Genomic DNA, 24,497 nt, shown 5'->3' on the forward strand with positions numbered 1-24,497 from the left:
GTGGATTTACGAGTTATCATGCCTTCAAGGCTGCGTTTGACAAGCTATCAGACCTGAGACCATATAGACATTAAGAAAAAAAAGATGATCTTCACCAAGGTCACGCCCTTTATAACCGTGACGACATTAACGTAACATCATCAAACCCTCCAGAAAAGAATGTGAACAACTTTCGCTTTGCTTTTTGAACAATACAAAGATAGCATTTTAAAAAGAAACTCAATGGAAAGAACTCAACACATATCAGAAGTTTTAATGTTGAGTGTCTTTATAAAGTAAAAACTATGTAACCGTAAAACTAGAAAGAAGTGAATGTACATGTCGCAAAACTGTTCACATATTACAATCATAATAACTCTATCAGACTCCTGTAAACCTGATGGTAAAGGTATACAACCCCTTGCCTCGGGATTTCAAAGGGAAAAAATTGTTATTAGATGATTGGAAATGTTATTATGTTATTATTATTATCTTATGTTAGTTACTAAAGTTATTGTTCTTTAAATATAACCTTGCTTTTTCAACTAGGAATATTTTTAAGGTATTAATTATATTACCTCAAAGTTGAAAAAAAATATTGTTTTTCTTATCTAAAAAAAAAAAGAGAAATGTTAACTAGAAAAGAAATACTTAAACTATAAATTACATTAGATATTCATCACATGAACTCAAAGTATACAAACAGACAAGTAAGTCCGGAGACTAAACTTCACAAGACAGATCAAGTTTTGTTTGTTTTCATTAATCTTGAACTCTCTACCTACTATTTATGTAGATTCACAATTTTAATTACTAATTAAGTATGGATTAATTATATTTCAAAGTTTAATTTTAATTCTTTATACTTTAATATTTGTGAAATGTGAGAACTTATAATTAAAAAAAAAGCCCGAAAAATAGGCAAAGAAAAGAGGCCTAAGGCCCGAGGATTCCTATGATGACAAAGCTAAAATTGAATAGCGCAAATTCTGAGGTTTCCTTTTTTTTTAAAAAAAAAAAAAGTTTAGATTACCCATAAATTAAGAAATTTAATAGTTGGCTATGACACTTTACCTATGTATCCCCGATCGTTTAAACGTAAGCAGTGTTTTTTTTTTCATAAAGTACATAAAATATAATGTACTTTAAGTTGCAATGTTGCGCTAGAAAGTAAAATAAATGTAGAAAAATAAGTTTCCTTCTTTTAGAAACTCACTCCGTCTGTATGTCTGTCTGGTAAAAACTTTGTATACGTAATTTCCAACTTCCTATTCTCAAGTTGAAACTTAGCACAATCATCCATTGTCCCTAACAAAGATGATTCAATAAAAAAAAAAGACTAAATAATTAATTAGTGGTAATTAATTAATTTTGTTTGATATAGATAGGGGTCAAGAAATGTTACAGTATTAAGAGATATGGATGTAAGTGTGCTGTCCCTTCACGTATTAAGCTTTTTAAAACTTTCATTTTATTTTCTAGCAAGCTACAAAGACTGTGCCAATGTTGGCAATGACTTTTCCATGAGCTCAATTCACAAGCATACTTCATTTTTGTTGGATAAAAGGGGGGGGGGGGAGAGAAGAATGAAACCTAGAGATTTTGCAAAATAGTTTATCCCAAATATAAAAAAAAAAACCCAACAAAACAACAACAATTATTTCAACACACATAGACAGTGATTCTTTTTTTTTTACAACACAAACACACAGACTCACACACACAGACACACAACCTTCCATTGTAACGCGACCATGAGGATACGATGTTAAGTGATGTAAGTGGATTGTTTGGTTCGAAGTACATTGAAGGTTTTTGCTCCGATATCACTCGTGTGACCCTGGTAAGATTCAATTCAATTCTAAGACAATAGGAAGCTGCATACGCTTCAATAAGATTGTGATGTACTCTCTAGGATCAGGCTCAATTATGTGATGTCATGAAAATGTTCCGGTAAGACTTTTTTATGTGTGTCTGTGCTCTACACGTCCCGGTACAAAGTGTATTGTGTTCTGTGGGTCTCAGTAAAAGTGTATTGTGTTCTATGGGTCTCAGTAAAAGTAAAAGTGTATTGTGTTCTGTGGGTCTCAGTAAAAGTGTATTGTGTTCTATGGGTCTCAGTAAAAGTAAAAGTGTATTGTGTTCTGTGGGTCTCAGTAAAAGTGTATTGTGTTCTATGGGTCTCAGTAAAAGTAAAAGTGTATTGTGTTCTATGGGTCTCAGTAAAAGTGTATTGTGTTCTGTGGGTCTCAGTAAAAGTGTATTGTGTTCTATGAGTCTCAGTAAAAGTGTATTGTGTTCTATGAGTCTCAGTAAAAGTGTATTGTGTTCTATGGGTCTCAGTAAAAGTGTATTGTGTTCTGTGGGTCTCAGTAAAAGTGTATTGTGTTCTATGGGTCTCAGTAAAAGTGTATTGTGTTCTATGGGTCTGAGTAAAAGTGTATTGTGTTCTATGGGTCTGAGTAAAAGTGTAATGTGTTCTATGGGTCTCAGTAAAAATGTGTTGTCCTCTATGCGTCTCTCTCCATCTAGTGCGGTCTAGGGCTAGGTCTTCCCAATGGTCAGTATCAGTGTTCACTGTTTTTAGGTCCCGCTTTATTACATCCACGTAATGGGGGGTGGGGGGCGATCAGTTTTTCTTGAGCCAGACGTCAGTTGCCCATAAAGAAGGACTTTTGGGATTCGAATGTCCACCAAAGCGAAAGCCACATTAACCTGCGATATTTGTGGACGAGAGTGTCTCTTCCAAACATGGCTCCACAGTCACATGAAAATGTGTTCCAGATGAACCATAGTCGTTCTACGACTGAAGGAAGGAAGCCAACAATATCCTGATGTGATAGGAACATTCCAGTTCTATACTTATTGGATTCATTCCTTCGAACAATCACAATCGATTGAATCAATAAAATCTTCTGATGCTGTCTTTTAATTTGCTTACATAGCCTACGGACGTTTTTTTTTAAAAATTTGAAATTATTCTGTTCTCCTTAACTGTTTGACCATAAAAGGTTTGCTGCGGACAGGATTCGAATCAGTGGCGTAGCGTCCATGACGATCATTTGTTTGAAAATGGTTGTCTTTTATTAGCGGCCCCCGAAAGGGGAAAAGACGCTATTAGTTTTGTGCGAAATGTCTGTCCGTCTGTCCGTCTGTCCGTCTATCCCGTCTAGATCTCGTAAACTAGAAAAGATATTGAAAATCCGACATCACAATATTTTAGACCATTCAAAGTTCTGATGCAACGGCTACTTTTTTTTTCTGAAAGCGAAAAAATCTAATTTTTAAAATCAGTTATGTAAGCAGTTTTTTAAAGAGAAAAAGCTAATTAGTATGCATTATAAGTTAGACCTAAATTAAAAAGAATAGTAATCTTGTAAACGTCATTTTCGTGAACAATTTTTTTATTGCGGAAATATTTTTTATTTTTTGAGCATTCGAATAAGAGATTGATCTTTTTCAAAACAATTACATCTATTATAAGACTTCAGTTAGGCCAGGAGAGGCGCGGTAGCTGAGAGGTAAAGCGCTTGGCTTCCGAACCGGGTTCCCCGGGTTCGAATCCTGATGAAGACTGGGATTTTCAACTTCGGAATCCTTAGGTGCCTCTGAGTCCACCCAGCTCTAATGGGTACCTGATATTAGTTGGGGAAAAGTAAAGGCGGTTGGTCGTTGTGCTGGCTACATGACACCCTCGTTAACCGTAGGCCACAAAAACAGATGAACTTTACATCATCTGCCCTATAGACCACAAGGTCTGAAAGGGGAACTAGTTAGGCCAGGTTCACATCTAACTTTACATTCAATTTCACCTATCCTTTGATTTGCGTGACAGTTGGGGCACTACACAAGATCTGTTAACCTTCTTATCTCTCATTTGTCTTTGATATAATTTCATTTGGATGTTCTTTCTGAAAATATTGAAGCCTGCCTGGGTGGACCACTTCGGGGGCCGATTTTGAGTTTGTGTTTCCACACAAATTGTCTTTGTAATCTTGTATGTACTGTATATAGTTTTGTTTGTTTTGTTTTACATGTTTTCAGAGTTGACGATAATCTCCTTCCTAAGTCCAAATCTCCCGCAAGACGACGGAGGTGGTAGCGGGCAGGGTTTGAACACGGGACTATCGATAAGTCTGAACGACAGTCCAATGCACGTACCGCACGACCAGCCAGCCATTTTTCGACCAGTAGTTGAACTTTATACCAGTACAAGACAATGATTTAGATGACTAGATATTCTGATGTAAAATATTTGTATATTTTTTAGGTATACCCAAAGAGATAAAACAAAGGGCACCAACTCTCTATGTTGTTTGTGCACAAATAAAGCTTAGGTTCCTTCCCTTCTAATATGATAAAGACAACTGAGGAGTTAGCGAGGGAGCTTAAGTCAAGCCTCAACATGACAGCTCAGGAGTACTTCCAAATGTTGACTCGAAACCTAAGCAGCTTCAAATGGCGATCTGTGGCCCTGGACACGTCCGAAGGGCTGCTGTGGGTCATCCTGACTCCTCTGGTCTACTTCGTACTGGTCGGCGCCCTGATGACCGCCCTGCTGGTTTACTACTGGCACGCCGAGGGGCGTGCTGATGTCCCGGCTGCGTCCTGCGCCTCTGCAGCCAATGGTCAGGCGACAACGGAGCTGAACTTGCCTACGGAGCTGGCTCGTACTTTTTTAAACATTGACGGAGCCTCGCAGGTGAGACCATTGTGTTAACATACATGCGTGTGTGTGTGATTGGTTCATGTTAAGAGTTATCACAATTACGTAAGATATTTAAGAGATGTTTTATACTTACTGTGGTATGAAATAGTTTGATCTTGATATTTGACCTTATAGTAGTGGATATTTTAGGGTAAAAGATTGTTGGTGTATATGTGTATGAGAGAGAGATTGAACGAGTTAAGGTGATAGTATTTCCTTTATTGAACCCTTTACACACACACACATACACACAGAGTTTTCCCCTTTTATCAGATAGTAATAAATGTTCACCAGCTAATTATGATAATCGCTATTTCATTTCTATGTTTTTTAAAAACTAATTTAAACTATAGACTTCAGCTCACACATTTCGTTTTTTCTTCCTTTCAAGTAAAAACTAAAATTAACATCACATGTCCCCCATTGATATGAAGTAGTGGGGCAGTGCCGGTCCTACGGGTTTGCGGGGCCCTATGCGAAACGGTTTGCGCGGGGCCTAATTTGGGTTGTGATAAGGATAATAAGTAAATTTGTATTAGAAAATAAATTTGTCTTTGCATTTTATTTATACTTTACTAAGTACAAAATCACTGTCAAATTAACTTTACGAGCCATCTACAGTAGATAGTAGTTATCCAACAAAAAGAAGATAAACATTCAGATCTGCCTTTTAGATTTACTATCGACTAGCAAAATATTGCTTTTTTTTTCCTAAGAGATCGAGATAGATTTAGATCGATATCTGTAAGCCAGTGATTACTAAAGTAAATAAACTATTTGAACTTCTTGTTTTGGTTAAAATTCGGCTTTTTATTACATTTTTATTAAATGAAAGCTGACAATGCCGTTTTTTTAAATCGCAGGTAGGATTGTCGTTTTCCATATTGAATGATACCCCGAAATGTCAATTTTGTGGCTTTTTCTTATATTTTATAATTTCAAGAGAATTCCAGTTAAAATGGTTTAATTTAATAATTTAAACCTAGAATTTGCATCGCGCGGGGCCTATGAAAGTGCGGGGCCCACTGCGGCCGCATAGGTTGCAGTAGCCTAAGACCGGCTCTGTCGTGGGGTATATATAGTCTATATACCATGTAATTTCTTATGGCATTGATTTTTTGTTCACCTTTTCTTCCACCCCTTGCCTCTGTGTCCTCTCTGTACCCGACCCTCTAAAATCACGTAATAAGCTTTGACCACGTCCAGATAAATAAATATAAATAATGTTGCTCAAGGGAGAGTATTCGACTTTCAGCTTTGCAGAAAAAAAAAAGAAAAATCCCACGATTAGTTCCCTTTGTTTATTTCTTGTTGACCTACTTTTAAGAAAATACACACTGATGTCAAGATGACGATTCCAAGCGAATAATTTTTTTTTAAAATACTCTCCAAACAAATATTTGTAAGACTTCAATGTCATACAGTGTTTGTGATTTGAAATTTCGCAGTGTTCTAAAATTAGGGATAGATCATAACATAGGACGATGGCAATGACAAACTTTATTGCGTCGGTTTATGTAAGTCCTCAAATCATAAATTTAAACCCATGACAGTTTCTATACTTGAATCCGCGACCTCCACACCAATAACACATTCTTCTGTCTGATACACTTCGGGGACCGATTTTAAGTCTGTGTTTCCACACAAACTATCTTTGTAACCTTTATATATATATATATATATTTTGTTAGTTTTGTGAGTTTATACAGTCATTGCTGTTTAGCTTTGAGTAAATAAATGCGTTGTTTTTATTTCAGGTTCTAACTCGATCTTCTAGTATGTCCAAAGGATCTGTTCGGTCTTTGGGAACTTTGACCGACCTTGACCTAAGTGTCACTACACCTCGTTCCTTCAACAACGTTGTCAAGTCTGCTAGTTCTGCTGTCCTGCACTGGTCACGGAAGAACGAAATAGAAATGGGGGTTATCTCGGGGTCAGATGGGCGACCGGAAAGGCTGACTGGAGATGGTAAACAAGCGGCGGAGAAATTCCCAGCCGACCCTGGCTCGTGCCGCTCCTCAAACGTGTCTGATTTCCACATGAACTATCCTCCTCTGGCGGCTAATGAGGTGTACAAGTTGGTCTGGGTGTCGGGCGATGAAGTTCAGTCTGATTTTGCCTTGGATACATGCAACTCGCTAACCAGTAGTGGTTCTCGCCCTTTTAACCCGGTGGGATCCACAGGCACACATAAGCAGACGACCACGAGGGATCTGAACAGATCGAAGCATGTCAGAGAGAAACCCTCGAGGAAAATGTTCTTGCGCGAGCATCTGCTGAAATATGGCGCCAGGCTAAACAAGACTTCATGCAATGCAGACAGTTTGGCGACGATGACTCGTGAAGATCAGGCACAGCGCCACTACACCGATCCGCCAGTGCGGCGTCACGAGAGTGATCTCATATCTCCCAGGGCTATTTCTGATGGATCATACTTGGAATATGCGCACTGTTCTGACCCGGATGTTCTCAAACTGGGTCAACCATATGACACAGCTAACGATGAAATAATCCAAAACGGCAGACGACTATTTTCAAGACATTTAGAGCTCGATCACGAAGCCTACACTAATGATGACCTATATAGTTCTGGCAAGGGATCTTCCAACGACTTTTCATGTGGTCCTGTGGACATGTCCGACTATCAGGACCTAGACTACTTCGATACATGCGAAGACCAGCTATATGCCGAAGAATCTGATTGGACAGCTTCAAGTGTTGGCCACCAAAGCTCGCTGTCTGAAGATTTCGGTGCAGACGACAGTTCAGAACAAAGTCCAGCGTTGAGTCTCCCAAGTAGTATATATAGGTAAAGTATGGACAGTGTTAAGAATGTTTTACTTTGTCAGTGCTAAAATACTACTAGTATTGAAAATAGAATGTAAGTCTAAAATAATACTAGCAAAGAATGTAATGCTTAAATAACGCTAGAAAAGAATAGTGCTAAAAATGCTAGTAAAGAATGTAGTTCCTAAATAACGCTAGCAAAGAATAGAGTGCTAAAAAATGCTAGTAAAGAATGTAGTGCCTAAATCGTACTAAAAAGATGCAGTGCCTAAATGCTAGCACAGATTGTACACTTGTATGTAGCCTAAAGAATGCAGTACTAAAATGTTAAAATGCATTTTATAATAACCTTTTAATTTACACATAATATTACGTAAATGGCAAAAGTAACACAAATTTTTTATAATATTTATGAACTTTTCTTCATAATATAAATCTAGAGTTGCTCATTTTACTTTTATCCAAAATTTGTCATAAAAGAAATATTGAAGACTTATTACACAATCGAAAAGTTCAGTTTTACATTCATAAAGGATTGCTTGTACTGAAACCTAGCTCAGAAGGAATTAATATTATTGGCAAATCTTATCATTGCTTTACAAGATGCAAGTAACACAGCCATATATAATGAAAAATAAATGAGTTCCTTTTAAAAAAAAAGAGAAAAGAAAAATTCAAAGGAAAACAAAACTTGAGAAACAACAACAACACGTAATTTGAGAATGTTTTCTTTTTCATTCCGGAAGTGCTCAAAAAACTTTACACCATTAGCTCTTCAATAACTCCTATTTCATTTTGTAATCTTCAGACTCAACAATCAAGAACAAGGAAATGTCTAAAGTAAATTTGTAATCTTTAAATGTATATAAATTACCTTCCCCCCTCCCCCTCAACCCTCTAGATAAAAAATAAATATATTTTCTTAAATGTAGTATACCATTAATAGATGTAGGAACTATTTTTCCTTACAGATTTCATGCTAGCAAGAAAGGCGTGCAGTCAACTCCGCAAGCTCATTACCCATTCACCGATACCCAGAGCGTGGCTTCGTTCGCGGGGAGAAGTGTCTGCAGCAATGAAATGGAAGAAGCGTCTCTCTATCCCAACGCTGGCAGCGGAAGCCAGACGGGAACGACGCAGACGTCAAAGGTGAACTCCATGGCTGACTCGTCTTTTGGCAACAATACTCACAGTGCAGAAATTAAACTCCACAAAGAAGAGCCGAAACAAAGCTTCCAGAATATATCTTTACATAATCCATGTTTTCAACACTCTTATTTCCAGAAGTCAAAACTAATTAAAACGACCGTCTTGAAATCTGACTTAGAACAAGCAAACGATAAATCGCACTTGACATTTTCAGAACCGGAAGGGGCGTGTTCGATCAAAAGAAAAGGAGAAAGAAAGAAAAAACATAATCGGTTCTCATTGGATATTCTGAAATGTGGGCGTGTTACAGTGGAAGAACGTTTGCAAGAATTTGGATTTTTGAAAGCTAAGGGACGCAAGTATTTCATCAACCCCTCGCCTAGTCGTTTCTCTCGGCGAGGCCTCAACGGCTGCAGAAGTTCTGATTGTTTTGACAACTCCAAAGACCCCGAGCCTGGGCTCCCTTCAGACGAAGAGAGCTTGACACATAGGCAGCAGGAAGAGAAGCATGTCGAAGGATGTTCAGACTCGTTCTGCTACGGGAGCTACGGAAGTAAAACCTCGGGTCTGATGGATGTAGACAAACTCAAGGACAATATGCTGCGGGTCATGAAACGCGACGAAGGCGGCGACAATAACAACAACAACATAACGTACATCCGAGGCACCGCCGTTGAAGGCAGCGACCACAAGTACCACGTTTCGGGCGACTTTCGGGCATCGAAGAAAATTTTTGGCGAACGCTTAAGCCTGACCCAACACAAGTGTTCGGTCTTGGTGAATCACTCGGTCAGTGTTGAGTTGTCGACAGAGGGACACTTGATTGAGTCAAGTACAAATGATACTGATTATTTTCAAGGTCATGATAGACACACATTTGACGTGGATCATAGTAAAGGCAACATAGACCTAAGCACCAAGGACTCATTGCATGATATTTATGTTTGGCAAGACGAGAATGGACCTGCAATGTCTACAACTACGAGACCAGTGGTCAGTTCGATGTCTAGTCAGAGGTGTACCATTGACAAAGACAGTGTTCAGCTCTTATCTCGGACTAGCGACGTAATCAAACCAAAGTGTATAGGTCATCAGTTCGCCATTGACAGGAACCGAACCCATGTCGTATCACGGATGAGCGATGAGGTCAACACAACTGCGAAGCTGAGGCAGTTCTGCCTCAACCGTATGTCCACTCTTGATCTTATCAGACTGACTGGTGGTCTGTCGGCGGACAGCGACTCTCAGGGATCAGACTTCTTTTCAAAGCAGCATCCATCCCTGATGACGCCACCCACGCCTGACACCAATGATGAACACATGTTTACCATATCCTCACACCACAAGTACACATCTACCCCGCTTTATAGGCAATAAAGCATCACCTCATGTACACATCTACCCCCCGCTTTATAGGCAATAAAGCAGCATCACAAGTACACATCTACCCCGCTTTATAGGCAATAAAGCATCACCACATGTACGCATGTACTCCGCTTTATGGGCAGTAAAGCATCACCTCATGTACACATCTACCCCCCGCTTTATAGGCAATAAAGCAGCATCACAAGTACACATCTACCCCGCTTTATAGGCAATAAAGCATCACCACATGTACGCATGTACTCCGCTTTATGGGCAGTAAAGCATCACCTCATGTACACATCTACCCCCCGCTTTATAGGCAATAAGCATCACCACATGTACACATCTACCCCCCGCTTTATAGGCTATAAAGCAGCACCACAAGTACACATCTACCCCGCTTTATAGGAAATAAAGCGCTTCGTACACAAACATACTCTTACATCGGAAATAAGTGGAGTTTAATGATATTTAGCTATTAATAAACTTAAGATTGTTGACCAAAATGAGCAGATAAAACCCCACATTGACCACTACGATGGACTGACTTAGAAGACAATGATGACTGACAGTGAGATTTAGATTGGCTGACATTGACTTTGACTGCAATACTGACATTGACTTTGACTGCAATACTGACATTGACCTTTACGATGGGCTGACAAAAGCACTATAATTGACTTATAATAATAATCATGTGGACTACTAGAAATAATTGACATTTTCTATTACTGACCTTTCAAATCACCTTTTTTTTACCATTTTATAGACCGTCATTTAACTCTGCAAAGTATTTTGGTATTAGACAGTTATCCGTGTTGTAACGTTATCTCTAAAATGTGTCCATTCCAATTATTTTGTAAGCTTAACGTAACCAAGAGCTGACTCTGACATATCTCTGACCTCGTTGACCACCTGTGTGTTCAGTTGACCACAATAATATAAACAATAAATAGGTATCTAGTATATTATATTTACCAGTAGTTTTGTTCGAACGATGCCTGAACGGATTGTGTTACTCTTTGTGAGTATTGACTTGCTTTCAAGAATTGTTTGGTTTTAATACATTGTGTAAAATGGAACAAGTCTTTTGCCTCTTGTGTGATTTAAAAGCCTGAAAGAATTTGTTTATATATTCTGTACACTACGTGTGTCAAACTATATAAATTCGTTTATTACTTATGTCAATAATATGTTTATTTCAAAAACACTTTCAATAAAATGTTTATTGTTTGTTTGCATATTTGTTTGTTGTCAAGTCGGAGTCATAGTATTGAATCGCATTTATAATTTGGTTCCGTCCGATTTTTTTTTTACAATTTATTTAGTTAGCCTGATACTGCTGTCATGTATTTCTCCAAACACTACTTGTCATACATTGCTCCAAATACTTTTACAATACATCCCCCACACAGTTAGTGCCAGTTTGAGATCTTCAAATCTCTATGTATTAACTAAGCTGAGAATACAACTACTTTGTTTAAAGAATCGTTGTTGCATTTTCATTTTATGGATTCTCCAATGTGAAAATTGATAATTACTCACAAAATATTTGTAGATACAGATGTAGTTAAAAAAAATGTAGCACATCTTAAGTTCATCCTTTTTTTCGGATCTTCAAGATTTACCAAGGCATTGTCTTGCCAAACCAACAAGCAACTACTTACTAGCCCTGGAGAGGATTGGGGGGCGGGGTGTGAAGTGAGACTAGAATAGATGGAAGAGGACATCTCTCATTTGAAGAGTAACGCCATCACTCTATTCTCTGTAACTTCTAAGGGAAAAAAGAAAGTTCTTTCAAATGATGAATGATCTTGTAACAAGCAAAAACGTTTTTATAAACAATTACCACTTTATTATTAAACGTCATAGCTTCAATGCTAAATAATAAACATCATATTAAAAATGCTTAATCAACAAATATATTATACAAATCTACAGTGCATAAAATAATCACATAGTTTCAAAGATTAGCACAGACCAGAAACGGCTCAGGAAGCTGCTTCTATAAAGCGTCATAACTCAATGCCCACGTGTTAATTTAGGTATTAGTCACATGTCATTGTAAAGGTAATACTCCAAGCCTCAGTTACATATCACAATTAGTCAGCGAAATATTTACAATGAATTACATATCACCTTCCATATATAAACAGTTTGAAAAAAATATTTTATTGCAAATAATGCAAAACAATATACATTACATGGAATGATTTATTGTACATCATAATTAGCATAGGAATATAAATAAAGGCATGTATTTAAAACTAAATATACGTCACAAAATTTACTATCCGGGCCTTAGTAGCTGCGCCATTCAATTATTGAATTTTGGAATAGATTAAATCGCTTACAACTTCAGCTCAATACAAACTCCCTCACAGTTTAGTCAATTGTGTGGAGGGAAAGAAAGTGTTCATGTATGCTATGGATTGTGCGTAAGCGTGTGTGTTTCTATGGTGACGGTAAGATTGGCTGGGGGCTATGCAATGACGATGATAAAATTACAATAGGGTCTCGCGTAATGCAAATGTACAAGAGAGACAACTCCAGGATGCCAGAGTGTAAAGACGTGTTTTTGTTGTGAGTTAAGATTTAGATGTAAAATAGACGTTTATTTCATGTTATCTCCCTTGATTTCAGTGGAATTTGTCTGTAGTTTTGTTCACAAAGAAGTTAGTTCAAGTTTTCTAAGTTAAAATAATAATGCGCCTACAGTGGTTTAGTTGTCTACCAGCAGTTCGGTGCTACAAGTCAACGACCATCAACAACATACGGTGTCATTACCTAACTGCGTTTAGTCCAATCTAGATCGATTCATTAAATTCTGGAGATAAACAATATTTCAAAGTTTTTTACTCTTAATTTTACAATATGAATGATCTAACAAATTTTCAAATCTAAATTTTAGGGATAAAAACTAGAAAACCAACCCAATTTATTACAGTTACACTCAGTTAACCCAAGTCTATCATAATTAACTATTAATTTTCATATGCAGACCTTAATCTTAATCCATCGACACGGATAGATCTTAAGACCACTCTATCTAAATAAGCCAAATTTAAGAAATAACTTTACCAACATATTAACATATTCTACAATTTTACAATATGCATGATTTATAAAGTTGAATTTAGATTATCAGGCCAAAAGTGGGAATTTTATGTGTGTGTGTGTTTAAAGTCACACGAACGCATGACAAAAAAAAATGTAAAATAAATAATGACAGATTATTTTATACGAAACGAGCATTCATTGTGTACTGTTTACCATGGCAACCAATAAGGCAAACACAATGAGAACTCTATTAAAACATTAGAGGGTATGCACAGAGCACAGTCCAGAAACGAAAAAAACGAATTCACAATTCAACAAATATCCAAAACAAGCAATCCGTTGTTCATACCAGAACTTAGAGATTGTATTGTAGACATTCTCAGTGTCACTTGTATCGATCTACAATCTTGTTCTTCGCATAAGTTTCTAGTGAGATCAAAGACATTTTAATGGACTGGCCTAACGGAAACAAAGACTGACTTGTTTGTATAGAATAACAAATAAATAATATTGGTACACTTAGATTAAGTACAAACAATATAGCTTTATGATTTTCCATCTTAATGTACGCTACAGATCAACATGTGTACCTTCTATGACAGTCATTGGTCACTTGTTTTTAATTCGTGGGAGTGCAATGACGTCAGAATTTAACGTATCCAAGTTCAAGTTCATAAATGCTTGATTTTGATTGGTTGGTTAACAATGTGGCTTAAGGAAACCATGACGACAACAGGAAGCCTCAATTGGCTCTTACATCATGGCTGGGGCGTCGTCATGCCTCAGTACGCGTACAGTAACCTGGCCAGATCAGATGCATTGTGGGATGCACTCATGACCTTCACTTTGTCCACAATTTCCTGCCTCCTCTGCTGCGCCAGAGTCGTGGTGTTGGCAGAGAATTTGTTTACCACGTCGGCATCACTCAGTGGGTTCCTCCAGTGACCGTAGGGCGTGTCACAGCGGCCACGAACCTCCGACCCATCCTGGAATAAAAGTACCATGGCACTGGTTAAATAACAGAAATGATAACATAGACAAATACAATATTCCTTAAATAATTAATTAACAACTTGAATCGTCTTATCAAACGTTAGGGGGCTCAAACATTGGCCAAGCAAACCTTGGTATTGATTTAACTGTCATATTAACTACGCATTTGACATCCGGGCAAATGATTTAAATTACTTCTCGATGTAGAACAACATAATATGTAAGACGAGGGGCCCAAACTCCAGATCACCGCGTAAGTCAGTAATCATAGAAAAAGTAAAGTAAAAACCTCCTTTCAGACCTTGCAATCCACGAGGCAGATGATGTAAAGGTCAATTGTTTCCTTTGCCAACGGTTAGCGATCAGGGTGTCATGTGGCCAGAACAATGACCAACCGCTTTTAGTTTCCCCAACTTAAGTTAGTACTCATTAGATATGGGGTAACTGGGGGGGGGGGGGGCGTCTTTAAAATCCCGAAATTTAAAAAACTCCAGTCTTCACCAAGATTCAAACTCGGGACCTCTCTGTTCGGAAGTCAAGCGCTTTACCACTCAGTCACCAGGCCACCATAATCGTGGCTGCTGGTAGAATATATGCATGTGGACTTACCAACATATGAATGTGCACCTCGACATACATCTCGTTGAAGGATGGCTTGTTGTCTTCCGGTGTTTGCACTTCAGTCTTCTCCAGCAAGTTCACCAACTCCCGCCTGGTTCTCTGGGCGTTCTCGTAAGACTTTGGAGTGACCTCCCCATCCAGCAAAGCAGTGCATGCGTTGAACTGGAAAGAATGCCGGGCTTCGTGAGTTGAAGATGGCAGAGGCCTGTTGATGTACTTCGACCTAGGAAAACAAATTAGCTTGTTAGCATATGCACTCAAATTGACGAGTTTACAGCTTTGTGTAGCGTCTTGGAGAATAGAGAACCCTGGCACATACTCTTTTCCCGACCTCATATATTTTATGATTCAGTTTAGATGCTTAACTTTAACTAATGATACGTTATACTAAAACCTATTGGTTGAAGTAAACTAGGTCAGCAGACTAGTATGACATAACGTTACAGATAAACAAATGTCTATGACGTTTTAAACTGTTAGCTTGAGATTTAAGCGAGAAAGTTCAACAAAACCCCAAAACTCAGTGTTAACCAATGGCCAAAAGCACTTACTTTGGAGCTCTGACGATGACCTTCTTGATATTGTCCACAACTAGAGTATCTTCCAGGTTGGACCGCACGGCCAGAGCGGCGTCAATGGTCCAGTGCATGCCAAGATGAGCCGGGAATCGTTTAAGTGCAATGTCTTGGTCATGGAGCAGAAACTCTGGATTATTTACATTTTCTGTCAAAGAGATAAACATGTGTTTGTATTCAGAAATTTACTATCATTCTAATGCGCGCATTTTCATGGAATAGTTAATGCAAGGGGTTTAACCTTAAAATGAACAGTACCTGTTAATATTGAGTTATAGTTCTTTGATAACTTTGATTTAAAAAAAAAAAAAGTAGTTTGCCTTTACCTTTCAGTAGCATCTCGGGATTGAAGTCATCATAGAAAGCTCCGAAGCCTGAAGGCATGTCAAGTATCTTGCTGTTACCTTCTATCCCTTGGTCCGCAAGTAAAGCAGCTTCCAAACCAAATCTAGACAGAACAAATTGAAAACAAATATTAAAATCACATTTCCTTAACCATTTTACAAAAAAAGCCTGTTAGTTGTTTTTTTTCTATTAAGTAAGCTTTCCATTGACAGATATTTTGATTGGTAAGACAAGATGCGACCATTCTAAATAGTCAAGATATAATTTATGTTTCTCTTGAATGTCCTCAATTGGTTAGATATTTAAGAAAAACATGTTGTTCTCCTATGACTTATCTGCTACAACAGACATTCAGAACTTTAAAAAAAAAATTTGTTTCTTTTTCGAATGCATTCTTCTAACCTGGCTGCTTTGCCTGCGTGCAGGGGCTTGGTGGTTGTGCCAGCATTGGCCATGGGTGCCCCGGCGAAGGAAGCGGCTATGCCGAGGGCGTTTCTGCACTTCTCTGGCCCGAAACCCAACAAGTTAGCGCAGGCAGCGGCGCTCCCCATGACACCAACCACTGCAGGAGGGTGGAACCTGTGGATTAAAACACGTCATTAGAGCCCTAAGTATTCCATAGAAATACAAGACATTAAATCAAACTACATTAAGATACAAATAATACCTAAAATAGTGTTACATTGACTTCTCCTAGTCTATCCACAGTCACGTAGCCAAGCTGCTTGACTTAGCATTTCACTACAAATTGAAGTGCTGTACTTGTATATAATTGTAGTTTATCAGAATAATGTATTGTATTGTGTAAATGAACACTAGATATGAACTCTAGCGGCGTCTATGTGTTAACAAGAATAAGTGGATGTGTATTATTTCACCATGTCATTATTTATCGCTTGACGTCAATTTATTTTGTAAGTAACAAAAAACAAAAACAACAAAAAACTCCAGCACTATCTGGTCTACGAGACTACGTACCTGCATGGGATGCTTTTCAAAAACCCCCCAAAAAACCAGCACTATCTGGTCTACGACACTACGTACCTGCATGGGATGCTTTTCAAAAACCCCAAAAACTCCAGCACTATCAGGTCTACGTGACTACGTACATGCATGGGATGCTTTTCAAAAACCCAAAAAACTCCAGCACTATCTGGTCTACGAGACTACGTACCTGCATGGGATGCTTTTCGCTGAGGCGGAGGACCTGAGAAGGAGACCCTGAACCTGTATCCCGACGTTGTAGGCCACTAGAATGTTCTCTAGAGATGGCCTGTAGTCGCCTTGCATGGATTCGGCCAGTGCGATGATGGCCGGTAGGGTGGGTCCACTTGGGTGGGTGGCTGGATGCCAAGTGTCATCGAAATCCATCGCATGGGCGCTGACGCCATTGATGTACGCAGCTGTGGACAGAAATAATATTTAGGAATATTTTTTTTTTAAAGGGACATAACTAAATCATTACGCAGTCCTTTGTATTATAATTATTCTTCGTTTATTTTGTGTGTGTGTGTGTGTATGTGTGTGTGTGTGTAAGTGTGTTTTATTAATTAATATTAATTTGAAAATAAATGTAATCTAATTTTAATAAAATAAGATTTTGATGAAAACATTTATTGTATAGTTATTAATTTTAATTTTCAATGATCATTATTTAAATTAAATTTAACCTAAGATACAAATTAAAAAATTTTGAAACCATCATTGTCACACATATATATATACATTACAAACACACAGAACATATTACACGATATAAATTAGAATATTCATCATATATTAAGCATAATTAGTAAACTTAAATTAAAATGGTACACGTCTTTTGACGATAAAGCATCATAAGATTACTTTTAAATACATTACAAATACAAAGAAATGCCTGTTCTTCTCTGGAAAGGAAAGCCAACAAACCTGTAGCTGGTGAAGCTCTCATATTCCTGGACCCCCAAATGACGGATCCTTTGTGGTTGCCTTTTGCTGAGCCTTGCTCCAGACCAACACAGGTCTTCATGACGTTCTGGGCTATGTCCGTCTGGAAACCGAGTATCCCAACGCCAAGCGTGTCCAGCAGCATACGTTTGCTGCGGTGTATGGTCCTGTCTGAAAGGTGGCTCAAGCTGGTGTTGGAGATCTGATCTGAGATCCAGGTCGTGACGGACTTGGCTGGAACAACTTTTTGATGCACTGAAATCAAATATGGCATTTTTTAAATTTTTTTTTGGAAGGGAAGGGGGTGGTGTCATGTTTGCAGAACTAAGATGTATGGCGTACTGATTGTCATGTAAGAACTGTTTGAGATGATTTCGAAAGAAAGTGTGTGTTGATAACACTATCCCTTCCTAAGATTTGATCCTTTCTAAACGATTCGTTATGAACTCTAAATGCTGGTCTTGCAGACCTTCAGTCAGTTGCCTTTCAGACCTTTAGATTGGACTTCTTTGTCACTTAGATCTTTATTGAAAGAGACTAGTTATCACACAGACCTTTTGTGGGAACATTGGATTTTAGACTTTCAGTGAGGATATCAAGTTATTGAGACAGAAAATGGGGACATTATTTAGACTTCTAGTGCGAATTAGCTGTTATTTAGACTTTTAGCAAGAATTAGCTGTTATTTAGACTTTTAGCAGGAATGCGTTTGTCATAATTGTAGTCATCTTATCTCATCTCAGCCTGTGATCCGTCTGGGGCATAGGTCACCAACCAGACTCCTCCCTGCGTATCGGTTCTGCGGGAGTCTTTTACTGAGGGTATGCTTTCATTTGTTTATATGGATCTATAGTGGAGCAGGCTAGCTGTTCGGGACTTCAGAAACTCAACAACTGTAATGTTTTGTTTTTTAAACGAAATTATTATTATATTGGTAAAACCCTCGATACATACAAATAGTCTATTTTATAGAAGAGAGCCTACTGCGATGACTGTCCATTGCGGATGCGAACTTATTATCTAGGACAATGTGGCAGAGATTATGTACAAATAATTTTTTTTTACCCATGACACGGAAGTAATTGTAATGTCGCTCAAATAATTACAAAGATCTATAAATAGCTCTACTAAACATTCAAAAACGCGGAGTAGAAATGTAGTCACATGAGCACATCGACTAGAACACATAATGGAGTTTTGTTTTTCCAATGGGTTTTTCGCAACAAACAACAAAGACGTGAAAATCCCATTGACTTCTTGATAGTTACTAACAAGGAAAGAGAATACAAAATTTTTCATTACCTTGTAGAGTACGCATAGGATTATAGAAAACATGTCTCTATATTAGAGAAGAGAGGGAATTGTGCCATGTTGGGGGGGGGGGGGAGTAAGTACCTTTTTGCAAAACAGTTGCTCAAAAATCTTAGTCAAGAATAAATTACAATAGCCTTATGAGTGTTGTGTGTGTGGGTGTGGGTGTGTGCGTGTGGGTGACAGCGGAAGTGCTTGAAGGTAAGGGGTTCAAGAAATGCTCGGAGCAAGAAAGAAAAGGGCTAGTGTGAGACTCACCTGCCGCAGCGGTGTGGTTCAACCTCCTATCCTTGCTTCGATCTATTCCAGAGGTGGAGGAGAATTCCTTTCTGGGCACTGTCTGGCCCTCATTGAAGGTGGTCAGCGTCGTCTCCATTTGATTGGCGCTGGACATTGCTCCTGGAAGCCTCTGTAAAACGCAATGCGACACCTTTGTGTTACTGTGTACAGAAATTTTTACATATCCAAAACTCTGAGCGAGGCTGGTGCAGGTGCGATTCGACCCTGACATTTCCAAAAGACCACAGATTGTATTGTCACAAGATGAATTAGTTTTAACTCCTTGCAAGATTATACTTCAACAAACATGTATTACGAAATATTTTGGTTGGATCTGACAAAGATATGGAAATTGTATTGAAGTTATGAATTTCTAACACCATTAGCCGATAAATTGTGCAAAAAATTGTTTAATTTATACGTTTAACGGTGCAAACTAAAAAAAGTTTATATCACAGTACATATTTTTGACATCGTACACATTTACAACACTCCCCGCAAGAAACTTTCGGAAAAATGAAATTGTCAGCAATCGAAGGGGAAGTAATTTGATTACAATTCGGGAAATAAACAAAAGCTGGGGCATCATTGAGTAGCTATATTATCTTTCCCTGGATGTGAATAAACCCACGACGTGACCCTACGCGGCAAGGTCAGCTTTACGGAGTCAGGTGTGTCAGAGCGGCGTACAATACCTGCGTGCACAATCAAACGAAACAGGTTAATTACGAACATTACTGAACTAGAGATTGGTCCATTTTCTTTCAGATTCTAAATAATAAAAAATTGGAACAAAACTTGTGAAACAAAGAATGAAAACGCTCAATCAAGTCACCCATTCACAACATCTATCAACTGCCTTTTAAATGACTATAAATAGCCCAGTAATGTGAATATTGTTTTTTTTTATTTACTAGACGTTTTGGATGAAATCACTATAGAACTTCAAGAATAATTGATAGAATTGTAGTAAATATAGCTATATGGTGACGAAGGAAGAGTGTTGCCAATATTGAGATTTTTTTTATTTCAATGAACTTCAACGATCTATTGAATGATTGTGTGTGACCTAGACAATGCGCTAGTGCTGAACCATTCGAAATGTCTAAAAAAAAAGTATAAATAAAAAAAACATTGTGTAATAAGGAGCCTCGGCGCATCCCTGATACAGAGAAGTTATGAACAGAATAATGTAATAATAAGATGCAATGTAATTGCGTTAAAGTAATAATACTTGACTAGAAACAAACAGGGCCGGATAGACCTAGACGCAGCAGCATGCTACACCTTACGGCCCCTCATAAAAATATTTATCGCTGACTTATACTATTTGGACTTAAAAAAGCGCCCCCAACCCCAATTAGCTTAAGGCCTTTTTAAGTCTAAATACGGCACAGTATAAGATTTTAATTAAAGGCCAACGAAATGTTATGATAAAATGTGTATAGTCCCCCCCTCCCTCTCCCTCTGGCTTTCGTGAAAATGTAAGTGACGTCTATGTAATCACGTTAAAGCGAGACCAATTGTTAATAGTAGGCCTGAACACTGACCTGCGACGTCGCAACCTGTGGGCAGTGGAGAACAACAGCTTGTTGACACGTCGTACAGACATGTGACGAGCAATGGGTCTCCTCTGCCCACAGGTTGCGACGTTGCAGGCCAGTGTTCAGGCCTTTTATGACGATAGGTCTCGGTCGAAGTCTCTCGCTTTAGTGACAGCAATTTGTAATAAAAAAAACCAACAACATTATCTACTAACCATGCTTCCAGTGGTCAACTTCTGAAGACTCCTAGCCTTCTTAAGTCCAGCCAAGCCGCTTATCTGTTTGGCAACAATGGTCTGCATGGTAGTAGGTTGGTAATTAGACACTTAATTTAGAGGCACGTAAATATGTGATGTTTTCTTGGAATCAATGCCTTCAAACACGGTCTTGACAAAAATATTATTACTAAACACTGTTATTGTATTTCTTCAGAAAGTTCTCCGCTTGCAATAAGCTCGATGTCTCTATCTCGCACCGTTTCTTTTTCCGAATGATTAGAAAGGGAGGCCATCGCTTATATTTATACGGTACATTTTTTTTTCCGTCAGTGTACCAAGGGAGATTACGCTATATGCGTGGAGGAGGGTGTGGCGAAAATCCGTAATCTATAAATAGAATGATGACGCGGAGAAGGGGATAAAATGGTTGGCTGTTGTATGACACAGGCGCATGTTCGTTTCCGTCCGCAGCTTGGGTTTTCGGGAAAATGGCCCATTTAAGAAAAGTGGGTTGGGTGGATAGGGGTTGAAAATGAATGTCTTGATGTAATTTTGGGGAGGGGGGGGGTGATTTAGCCTTGGGCTGCGGAACGTTTTTTTAAAGACACGGAACTGCAACGAGGCTTATGTCATGTGATTGGTATAAGTGGGGTGCAGGAGGTGGACTTTCAATGGTGAGAGAGACAGAGAGAGAGAGAGAGTGACAAAAAGAGAGAGAGAGTGACAAAGAAAGAGAAAGAGAGTGGCATATATATAGAGATAGTGACAAAGAGAGAGAGAGTGACAAAGAGACAAAGAGAGAGACAGAGAGAGAGAGTGACATAGAGAGAGAGAGAGAGAGAGAGAGAGAGAGAGTGAGCTACAACGAGAGAGAGAGAAAGTAACTGAGTATGACCATCAAACACCCACTTAAACCTTTTAGTAAAAAGTTGTTTTTTCTAAAACATTCATATTTCCACATCGCTAGCAATAAGTAAGACCTCCACTAGTCTTGTCTGCTTCTACCCCCATGGTTGCGAGTGTTTTGACATGATTAAATGGCGCGGTGGCTGAGCGGTAAAGCGCTTGGCTTCCGAACCGGTGGTTCCGTGTTCGAATCCTGGTGAAGACTGTGATTTTTAATTTTCGGGATTTTCGAGAGTCAATGAGTTAACCCAGCTCTGACACCCACCTGACATGAGTTGGGAAAAGTAAAGGCGGTTGGTCGTTGTGCTGGCTACATGACACCCTCGCTAACTGTAGGCCACAGAAACAGATGACCTTTACATCATCTGCCCTATAGACCACAAGGTCTGAAATGGGAGCTTTATTTTTAAATGAATGACCATAACAACACCACCAACAGCAACAACAAAGGCTCTCTAGTTTTGAGTGAGTACAAAGTTAAGCTTAGCATCCATCGCAAGTGAATACAGAATCTGCTAAAGAGTTCGATAAGAAAAGATAAGAAAAGATAAGATAAGAAACATGACGTGATTACAGGTGTTGTGTGTATATTAAGTAAGTTACAGTATTTAAGTATATATGTGTATATACAAGTATGCATGTGTGTGAGTCTATATTTGTGTATCTGTGTGAGTAAAATGTGTTTGTGTGTGTGTGTGTGTGTGTATACTTGAAGGTAAGAAGAAAAAAAAAAGAAGGCAAAGGTTATCTTGAAGATATCTTCGGACGCGGTCCGCTGATCACAATTTGTTATGGGCACGTGACCTGCAGCGACGCCTAACGGATGTACAATTACTCACAGGAAACAGGAAAACATCACTGCACTGGTCCTGAGGTGGGAGGTAAGCTCCAGCCAATCAGAAGAGAATCTCTGTTCGATTGGCTCCTAGACACCGTCAGCCAGGTGTGACCCTCTTGTTATTGGGATAGATTCATCATTTTAAACATTATCAGATCATTAGTACCGTTTCTATATTGAATTGTTGATACTGATTAATAATGGCTTTTTGTTTTTGTATGTGAGTGTGCGCGTAGGAGGGCTGTGTGTTCACAATGATCTCTTTTAGATGACGCCCATAGACATAAATAGAAATCAAACACTAATGGAGACATTGTTTTATTTCCGAATGTCATCACATAAAGAACACAAGTCACGAAAATAATAAAGCAGAAAAAAATTTACTTTCGACAGGGGACACATTTTTTAGTTATAATGTTCTTTAAAAAAAAAACAACTAATTAATAAATGTAATATATTAATTAAATTATTCATAATAATCATAATAATAATAGGAGGCGCGGTGGCGGAGAGGTAAAGCGCTCGGCCTCCGAACCGGGGGTTCCGGGTTCGAATACTGGTGAAGATTATTATTTCGGGATCTTTGGGCTCTAATGGGTACCTGACATTAGTTGGGGAAAAGTAAAGGCTTTTGGTCATTGTGTTGGCCACATGACACCCTCATAAACCGCAAAAAGAGATGACCTTTACATCATCTGCCCTCTAGACCACAAGGTCTGAAAGGGGAACTCTTTTTAATAATAAAAATAATGACACATATTTTGATTCGTAAGGATACTCCTCCTTTTTATAAAAAATCATCGTAAGAGGTTCTCGAGTCTGCTTTGACCGACAAAACGATAGATTTTAATCTAATACTAATAATAATCAACATCATCATCATTAATATATTAATACTATTATTATTATGTTAGAAACACGTGAGTATTCATTCTCTGGCGCTGCCAGGGTCGAGTTTCGTTAAAGAGAAACAAAATTCATTGTACTCTCTTTATCCGGTTTCCACTTACGTCCTTTCTGGTGATGTGGCAGGTCTGCAGCGGTACCACCCTCTGACAGGCAACGAGAATGTTCCTAGGAAGGTTAAGGGCCTTGTAGGTATCTATGAAGTCAGTTGTTATTATTCCCTCGGTTGATATAACAATGGCGTATATTGTTATCTTAGACAACTTCCATAAACGCTTAATCTCCAAGCCTAGGTTCCTATATTTTATTTGTTTTTCCATTTCAGTTTTTCTTATGAGACAGCGGTACGGCGATGTCAATATTATTATTAGTAGTAGTAATAATTATACTATTATTATTAGCATTATTTTAGTTATGATGTCATTATGAAAATACCAAAGGGGTCCAGTGTGCACATTTACAAACTCATTTATGGTTTCAACTATAGTAGCGGATTTTCTCTCTATTCTGGTATGTGACACATATAGGAGCTATATGTGTCACATACCAGAATAGAGAGAAAATCCGAAAAAAAAAAATAGACAAAAAATATAAACAAATACTTTAAAATAAGAAAACCATTCAAAATAATTTAAAAAAACAACAACAAAAAACAAAGCTTCTATGGGAAGTAGTTGTATCTATTACTTTGGATCAGTTATGTTATTCAATTTGTAATATATCTAGAGTCAAAATACATTTCACCAATTGATTTTGTTTAGGGTAATTTCATACTTTTGTCTTTCTCAATGCGCTATGATCCTATCACTTGTCTGGACCAGTTGGAATGGGGTGGAGGAGAAAGAAAGGGGTATCTGGGTGATCGCTCTTTAAATGCAATTATTAGAAAAAAAAAAGGTGAACGACCTAAATTTGAACTCGAGAATCTTCACGAAATGTCCAGGGTCTCGAGGACCATCACGAAATGTCCAGGGCCTCGAGGAT

General features: G+C 38.3%; 2 protein-coding genes across 2 annotated transcripts; one reads left to right on the forward strand and one right to left on the reverse strand.

The window, feature by feature from the left end:
• Window positions 1–1,709: 1,709 nt before the first annotated feature.
• LOC106062434 (uncharacterized) lies at window positions 1,710–11,186 on the forward strand. Its single transcript, XM_013220710.2, has 4 exons — window positions 1,710–1,932; window positions 4,250–4,681; window positions 6,445–7,496; window positions 8,446–11,186. The coding sequence occupies exons 2-4, from the start codon at window positions 4,334–4,336 to the stop codon at window positions 9,998–10,000; spliced, it is 2,955 nt and encodes a 984-aa protein (XP_013076164.2). The 5' UTR covers window positions 1,710–1,932; window positions 4,250–4,333; the 3' UTR covers window positions 10,001–11,186.
• A 630-nt stretch (window positions 11,187–11,816) lies between these two features.
• Window positions 11,817–21,169, reverse strand: LOC106062424 (cis-aconitate decarboxylase-like). The gene is made up of 9 exons (XM_056029761.1): window positions 20,861–21,169; window positions 19,081–19,231; window positions 17,494–17,766; window positions 16,757–16,985; window positions 15,985–16,161; window positions 15,564–15,685; window positions 15,214–15,385; window positions 14,651–14,885; window positions 11,817–14,034 (listed from the first exon to the last, which is right to left on the reverse strand). Exons 1-9 carry the CDS (start codon window positions 20,945–20,947, stop codon window positions 13,831–13,833), a joined length of 1,650 nt encoding a protein of 549 aa, XP_055885736.1. The 5' UTR covers window positions 20,948–21,169; the 3' UTR covers window positions 11,817–13,830.
• Between the last annotated feature and the right edge of the window lie 3,328 nt (window positions 21,170–24,497).

This window comes from Biomphalaria glabrata, chromosome 5 (assembly GCF_947242115.1).
Source record: "Biomphalaria glabrata chromosome 5, xgBioGlab47.1, whole genome shotgun sequence".
NCBI lineage: Eukaryota > Metazoa > Mollusca > Gastropoda > Planorbidae > Biomphalaria > Biomphalaria glabrata.